We start from the raw sequence: 8,253 nt of genomic DNA, 5'->3' as shown, positions 1-8,253 counted from the left end.
TTTAAATATAGAAATAAATACATGTGGGAATAAATAAATGTAAAAATAAATTAAAAGAATAAAAAAGTTTTAAAGAATAAAAATAAAAAGAAAATAATAAATATAGGAAAAAAAGTAATACAAAAATAAATTCAGGAATATATTTAATTAAAAATGAATTCGATTTGTTTTATCAAGACATTTATTCCTTTATTTATTTATGTATTTATTTATTATTTTTGCATGTTTTGTCCTCCATAGAGTAATATTTTTTATGGTGTCAAAATAAGAGTTCTTCAAGAAATATATATATGAATTAACTTTTTTTCCCAGCAACAAAGAACTTGAACGTAACATAATTACCACTTCAGAAGTGGGAAGGATAAGTCCAAAAGCACATGAAGGCAGCATTGAAACATGGTGTAAAGTTAGTTGGTGAGACTACAAGCTATGTGGTAGTGGTAATTTCATGCATGACATGATTTTATAGGAAACAAGATTTCAAAAACTCACCAGGGAAGTGTGGAAGGGTAGTTTGAGATGGACTGTGCAAGTATCCTGGCTTATTGCTTCCTTTAAACTACTACAACATAAAAATGGGCACTTCTCACACACCCAGTCTCTAACTATACAGTGTTGCTCTTCTACAGTATATGGTTGCAATGTGAAAATTACGTATTGCTGACAGGGTATGTTTTGGTTAGCCACAGCCTTTGCTGGCTATGCTATGAATATCCCTGCTGATGTGGCCCTCTCACTGAACCACACCTCATCTATAAGTAACCTTGTGCCCCTTGATGCGGAATGGATAGATTGAAAGGCAGCATGCTGTGAAAACTGACTGCAGCGAGCATGAAACCATTGAAATTCAAGAGACATTTGGAAACCAAACATGGGCTTATGCAGTTCATGGTAATATGAATAAAAACATTTTATTTAAATGAATGTTTTAATTTTGTACAATAAACTATTCTGGTGCTGTGTTGGGTGGCCACTTGATAAAGGCTATTCTGTATAAAATCAGGGTCCTGAAATAAAACCAGCTGACAGCCACTGAATACTAGAGTTTAAAGGGTTAGTTCACCCAAAAATTTAAATGATCCCATAATTAATTCACCCTCAAGCCATCCTAGGTGTATATGACTTTCATATTTCAACCAAACACAATTGGAATTATATTAAAAAATATCCTGGCTCTTCCAAGCTTTATAATGGGAGTGAATGGTACCTTAGATTTTGAAGCCCAAAGAGCTCCAATACTTTTTCTCTGTGTCCTGATTCAGTTTATTTAATAATGTCAAATTTTGCTTTTTGTGATTTTCTATACTCCTCTGGAAAAAGTCCTAAGCTGCCCAACAGAATTACATATTGTCACACTAAGCACAGAGCAAGTATGCTGTGATCTCATCCAATCTCATTCACCACGCCCATCACTCCTCCTCCATGGCAATCCCTTGTTCTTTCTCTCTTCTTTACTACATGAACTCCACTGTTATTTCTTAGTGTTCTTGAAATCCCTCACATCTCTCCCTCTGTCTACCTCTCTGTCACTTCCTTGTAAGGATGTCACTAAGGCATTTCCTGAATTTGGTGAGCATCTTTATGCTTTGTAAAGGTAAGAGACAGAACAGGTCTTAATTCAATACAGTAGATTAAACAGATTTAAATTGGTTAGCTGTCTGATTCGTTGACTCTTCCTGTCTGTTGGAGGTGACTTAAAAAATGGAAAATTACTTGAATTCAGAAGTATTTAGATATGCATTTTTTTGTGTGATGAGATTTAACAAGTACTGTGTTTGGGGTTGGGTGAGAGACCCCAAGACCATTTTAATAGCTCAACATATACTTGACATTAAAGTATCAGGTTGAATCTTCTTAATCCTGATTATAAACAAAATTTCAAGAAGAAAATGCGCTTCAAGCGTCCTCCAAGTAATGTTACATTATGTTTGAAGTCCCAGAGACCCTAGACATAATACTCAATGGGTAGAATTTGCACAGGCTTAGATTCTCTGACTGATGTACACATTGTAGAGATTGCCAGTTATTTGGTTTCTTTTACAGTATTTTGTTTCTCTACAATGTGTTTTTGCTGGGGTCAAATTGACCCCAAACAGAAACAATGTTAAAATGTAAAATAGAGAGATGAAGCTTTAATAATATCTACTAACTGAGTTTTGATTAGGTCAGAGGAACTTATTAAAAGGAAAAATAAGGGTTTGTTTTTAAATTAGTTTGTCTTGGGGTCTCCGGGACGCCAAACATACAGTAAAGTCAAACTCAACATGAGGGTTATTATGCAGCCTATATTTACCAATGTTATTTATGTGACCTGTGTAATCAGTAACTCCCACAGATGGCAGACAGAACACAGCAGGCCGACAGAGGGCATAGGTCAGCTTAGGGCCAGGCAATGTATGTAGGGGGAGGGGGATTGAGGTCAAAAACAATACACCTGCTTCCATCTCAGGAGATTGACACCTATAATCATCTCAGATCTTTCTATTGGGGAAGATGACATGGTAGGAACATGTGGAACGAGAGGTGGGATGATCTGCTTTTTTTATAGAAACCTGATCCAATTGTGCCTTTTACGTGCACACTAATTACAGAGCACAGATCACCTCCAGAGCTGGGGAATCTCCATGGAAAACCCTGAGTGGTAGCGTGTAATGTTCTTCAAAACAATGTCAGGTGAAAAAATCAGCTATGATCTAAAGATCTGCAGGATCACCAGGAGGCTTTTATGTAGGGTGATGGAGAGATATGGAAGGATGAATCTTTTATATTGAGTGGGGATAAAGGAGACTATGATGAATGAAAACTGGGTCGCTATATCACAGCCTTAATTTACAGTGGATAAATCAGTGTGTTTAGATTTCAGAATTTTGCCCGAAAGTTAGAATACATTTTTAAATTTGATGGTTTAATGGTAGACATTACACCTAGACAAACAGAGATAGCCAGAAAGTCACATAGTCAGATAAACCATCAGATAGATAGATAGATCTATGGTTTATCTAACAATGTGACTGTTTTTTATTTTTTATTTTATTTTAGATAAAATGTAGATAGATAGATAGATAGATAGATAGAGATAGAGAGAGAGAGAGAGAGAGAGAGAGAGAGAGAGAGAGAGAGAGAGAGAGAGAGAGAGAGAGAGAGCAACTTAAAGCAGAGGAGTTTTGTGGGGTTTTTTACATTACAATTTTTGACAGTTGGAGTCAAAAGTAGCGAGCCTTCCATTGGCTCTTTTGAACATTTGCTTACAAAAATAGACAGTTCTGCCAAACTTGCCAGCCATTATGTTCACATGTAAATAAGCTTTGTGGCAAACACTTCATCATCGTCAGATGATTTGCTGCAGGTTCACCACTTATGAGGAAGAGCTGAAAACATTTGGCAAATATTTGTGGCGAATCGCAAGCTCATTTGCATGTAAAAATAATGAGTGATAAATTTGCTGCAAGTTTGTAGGATTTCCTCCTGGATAAAACATCAACCAGATACGGCATGGATATAAGTGAGGAGAAAACCAAAATCATGACAAACTCTACCCAACGTATCTGGGTGTGGTACCTGGCTGCCATCATCAGCGATGAGGGGTCCAGGCCTGAAATCCTTAAAAGGGCAGCACTAACAACAGACTTGCCAGACTCAAGCCGATCTGGAGAGACAGTAAAATCAGTCTCAAATCCAAACTGAAGCTGCTGCATGAACTGGTCCTGTCTATCTTCCTGTACACTTGTGAAACATGGACACTGACAGCAGAACTAGAAAGAAAACCATGGGGATGAGATGTAATCTTAGAATCTTGGGCATCTCATATATGGACCACATCACCAACGAAGAGGTCCAAAGAAGAATTAAGGCACAAGGCCATTATGAAGACCTGTTGGCCATCATAAAAAGAAGAAAGATACGGTTACAGTCTGAGTAAAGCAAAAAGCATATGCGCCACATCTCCCCATCACTCCTGGATAATCATCCTCCTTTTTAATCCGGCTGCTAATGGTTGCAGGGCAAGACAGAACAATAATGGGGAAAGAGGGCAACCCTGCCGAGTGCCCCTATTCAGAGTGAAATAACCTGAAATTAATCAATTTGTTTGTACCACTGCTACAGGGTGTCTATAAAGTAACTTAATCCAACCAATAAATGTACTCCTGAACCCATACATTTCCAAAATCTTAAAAAGATAATCCCATTCATCCAGACTTCTTTAATGATTCTGTATAAACTTCTAACAAAAGTGTAACTAATTCTGTAGCATAAGATCTAAAAAAATTCAGCGGTAAAACCATTTGGCCCTGGAGCCTTGCCTATTGGGAAGGCCTTAATTACCTTGTTAAACTCCTCCAAGATGATCTCAGAATCAAGAGAATTTTTTTTGCTCAGTTGTCAGTTTAGGGATTTCTAATGGCTCCACAATTGTTTTAAACAAGATAGAACCCTTTAAAGGCATAATTAATATCAAAGGCCGAGGTAAAACACCACCGTGTTTTTGCTTTTCTTTATTATTGTAAGAATTAAAAATTAATTATTAAATAATTATTAATTAATTCATTAATAAAAAATAATGCTTTTAAAGAAATCTTGATCTCTATAGTTCCATGTTCCATGGGGAGGGGTAATAGTCATACCTGTCAACACTCTAGTTTTTCCTGGAAGTCTCCAGTATTTCACAACGATCTCCCGCCCCCCTTCCGCTTTGTTATCAGTGTCTTCTGTCTCTAGGTCAGGACAGTGAGTGCGACAACTTCACTGATCTGGATTTCCACGAGTCATTCATGGGGACCAATCTCTATGTGCGTTTACTCCTTTACACCCGCACCAACCAAGAGTGCGGTCAAGAGTTTCCCCACCATAACTTCACTCATGAGCCCCTGTTTAATGTGACCAGACCCACTACTTTTGTTATACATGGGTACCGACCCACAGGTGCACCACCCATCTGGATCAATCACATTGTTCTCCTGCTAGCAGCACAGAAGGACATGAACATCTTTGTAGTGGACTGGAACAGAGGGGCAGCCAACCTCAACTACTTCACAGCCGTGGCCAATACACGTCGTACAGCTGCAAACATTACTGGCTTCATAGAGAGCATGGAGGTGAGTGTTATTTGATTATATTGTGCCCATAGGGTCATGTTTGCTTGACAAATCAATCCATCCATCCATCCATCCATCCATCCATCCATCCATCCATCCATCCATCCATCTAACTTCAAGGCTTTTTAGGCTATTTTCTATTTGTGAATTGTTTGCTCCATTATATCTGCCAAATTAATGGGTGTGGTCAAAACTCTATACTTATTTTAGAAGGAGGGAGCATCTCTTGACTCCATGCACCTGATTGGGGTCAGCCTAGGCGCACATGTGGCTGGGTTTATTGGGGCGATGCTAGGTGGAAGGGTGGGCAGAATAACAGGTGAGACTCACGAATGCAAGTTAAACTAAACTTGTTCTAATATCTTCAATTAGTTAAACATTTTTGCTCAGTAAAACTTACCTAATAAATGTTTCCACTTAAATAACTGTAGGTCTGGACCCAGCAGGGCCAATGTTTGCTGGTGTTCCCCCTGAGGAACGCCTTGATCCAACTGATGCCCAGTTTGTTGATGTGCTGCACACAGATATGAACTGTAAGTATAATACAGCATGTGATCAAGTTACTGATAAATTAAAATATGAAGATCTACATGTACGTAGTTGTGTAAGGCTACATTTGAAATGGAATACTAACATACTTCTAAGAATATATTGTACACTGCCTATTATTTAAAAATAGTATTTCAAACAGTATGCGACAATAAACATTTCAAATCGTAGTTTGCTATTTTGTTGCCACATGACCTCACTACATGCCATGTTTTCCTTCAGTTATCTTCTTGGAAATAAAAAGGGCTATTTGTCATTTTCATCAGATTTTGTGGGAACATTTGGCTGTCTGATTGAATAACGAGCCAACAAAAGATGTTAAAAATCATGGACAATCATGGCCATTGGTCATTTATCACATTGGAAATAAAAGACCAAGCTCACTGCTTTGAGGAATACAGTATTCCTCACAGTAGGATATGTTGTATACTGCACATTTTGTAAAATTGTAAATAGTAATACGTACATTTTCATGCATACAGCAAATTTGCTTACATATTGTGCACAGTGCAAGTACAGCAAAAATAGTACCCTAAGTGTGCTATTTTAAATCTAAACACAGCCTAATACTCTCACGGTTAAACTCTGTACTCTGTTTCCTGTGGAAGCCTTTGGCCTTAGAGGAACCCATGGCCATATTGATTTGTATGCCAATGGAGGATTAGATCAGCCTGGCTGTCCCAAGACCATCTTTTCAGGTCAGTCTTCATAAGATCCGGAAGACATCAGGATCTAGAAACATGTAAATGAGATCCAAATAAGGAATGAGGATCGCATATAATGCTACTGAAATAAACCCAAAACAGAAAAGATAATAAAATGATTCTACCAAAGTATATGTTTCCATATATATATATATATATATATATATATATATATATATATATATATATATATATATATATATATATATATATATATATATATGCACCTGGCTGCGTAATTAAGATTCTGCTTTTTGTAATTCACACAGTGGGATTGATTTTATAACAAGGATGTTAATTAACCACATGGCTCTCTTATCTCATTTGCGCTCTTCTCCACAGGGAAGTCTTACTTTGTGTGTGATCACCAGAGGTCTGTTTTCCTGTACCTGTGTGCTCTGAACCACACCTGTAACATTACAGCATACCCCTGTTCCTCATACACTGACTTCCTCAATGGCCAGTGTTTGCAGTGTGAGACCTTCAAGCCTGCTTCCTGTCCTGTTCTAGGTGCAAGTTTTCCCAATAATTAGCCAACAAAAACAAATTATTAGTATGACTGATTAATTATTGAAAAAGAAGATTAATATTAACACCTATGTTCATAATCTTAAGGTTATGACATGAGCCAGTGGAGGGATACACTCTTGAGGTTAGGGCAAACAAGAGCCTTTTTCTCAACTACAGCAGAGCTCCCCTACAGCAGTGAGTTATCAAAATTACATCTGCCTATTACAGAAGAGTTTTCTTAAAGGGCGATTGTGCAATATTTCTGATTTCTCTTTTTTAACAGAGACAAGCTACAGAGTGGACCTAGTTACCTGGAACCAGTTTCTACGCTGGGGGGTGGTCATCCTCCGACTTCACAATGGAAAAAATGTAATAGAAACCAGGCTAGATCAGTAAGTATGAGTTTCTAAACAGTTTATCCTATGTTCTTGTTGTTTCTTAGGAATAATATTTCTTACAAATGTTCATAAACAAATTCCTCTTCTTGTCCATTTTCAGTAAGCTGTTGCGGTTTGAGCAGTATACATCCACTCGACTACTTGCCCAGTTTGATGAAGATCTATATCCAATTCAGAAAATCTCTTTACGGATCGTCACTGGAAATGTTATCGGGCCACGTTACAAGATAAGGCTGCTTCATATTAGGATATCACCACTGGAAAAGCCAAACAGGTGAATAACAACACAAAATATTTTCTCTGTTACGGTACATCTTGTCTTCCTTAATTTGTGCATTACAATTGAGACTTGTGCTGTATGCTAAATTTCTCTGTTTGCACAATGTTGACGGTTACCTAACTGCATATGTTCTTGTCCCCAACAGGCCACTAATGTGTCGATATGATATAATTCTGGAGGAGAATGCTGAAGTGTCCTTCAAACCTTTGCCCTGTTCTTGATCTCGTCTGTGAGAAATCACCTCAAACGCCTCAAAAAAAAAAAGAAAAAAAAAGAGCCATTTTAAGTAGAACTAACAAGTTCCAGGTCATCATTTTCAAGCTGGTGACCATCTGTGTTGATATTGGACAAACACACCTAGAAATATGTGGGTATAAGTGAAAATGTTCTTCATGCGAGGATAACTAAGTTTTCTGCATTTATAGTTGAAACGCAATCTGATACACTTTTAGCACACCCGAGATAAATTAGTGCCTTTTGTGGGAGATATTATTGCTGTGATTTTTCAGCAGTTGTGTAGTAGTATATGATCTGTTATTTCAGATACTGTGTTTAGGGGCAATTTTGCATTGTCGGATTATATTTTCCTGACAAATGTACTTAATACAATTTTGTACGTTTTTGAACCCATTGAATATTTTTATCTTTTGGAATGAATTTTAACTGTACAGTGTATGGTTCGTCATTACCAATATAAACCAGATATTCTACAATAAAGA

At 37.3% G+C, this 8,253-nt stretch overlaps 1 protein-coding gene across 1 annotated transcript; it reads left to right on the top strand.

The window, feature by feature from the left end:
• The first annotated feature begins 1,468 nt into the window (after positions 1-1,468).
• LOC127634589 (lipase member H-like) lies at positions 1,469-8,230 on the top strand. Its single transcript, XM_052114204.1, has 10 exons — positions 1,469-1,594; positions 4,717-5,093; positions 5,304-5,412; positions 5,525-5,626; positions 6,251-6,340; positions 6,689-6,856; positions 6,962-7,051; positions 7,140-7,248; positions 7,355-7,528; positions 7,680-8,230. The coding sequence occupies exons 1-10, from the start codon at positions 1,543-1,545 to the stop codon at positions 7,753-7,755; spliced, it is 1,347 nt and encodes a 448-aa protein (XP_051970164.1). The 5' UTR covers positions 1,469-1,542; the 3' UTR covers positions 7,756-8,230.
• Positions 8,231-8,253: the final 23 nt, after the last annotated feature.

Source organism: Xyrauchen texanus, chromosome 41 (assembly GCF_025860055.1).
Source record: "Xyrauchen texanus isolate HMW12.3.18 chromosome 41, RBS_HiC_50CHRs, whole genome shotgun sequence".
NCBI classification, from domain to species: domain Eukaryota; kingdom Metazoa; phylum Chordata; class Actinopteri; order Cypriniformes; family Catostomidae; genus Xyrauchen; species Xyrauchen texanus.
Note: the sequence above shows the minus strand (reverse complement) of the source record. Positions and strands in the feature narration are given on the sequence as shown.

What these genes read in the sequence shown, in the direction of transcription:
- LOC127634589 (XM_052114204.1), top strand. Translation starts at nt 1,543, where the DNA reads ATGTCACTAAGGCATTTCCTGAATTTGGTGAGCATCTTTATGCTTTGT. An exon ending in AAGGGTGGGCAGAATAACAG is followed by an intron (nt 5,413 to 5,524) that starts GTGAGACTCACG and finishes AAATAACTGTAG; the next exon opens with GTCTGGACCCAGCAGGGCCA. An exon ending in TCCCAAGACCATCTTTTCAG is followed by an intron (nt 6,341 to 6,688) that starts GTCAGTCTTCAT and finishes TCTTCTCCACAG; the next exon opens with GGAAGTCTTACTTTGTGTGT.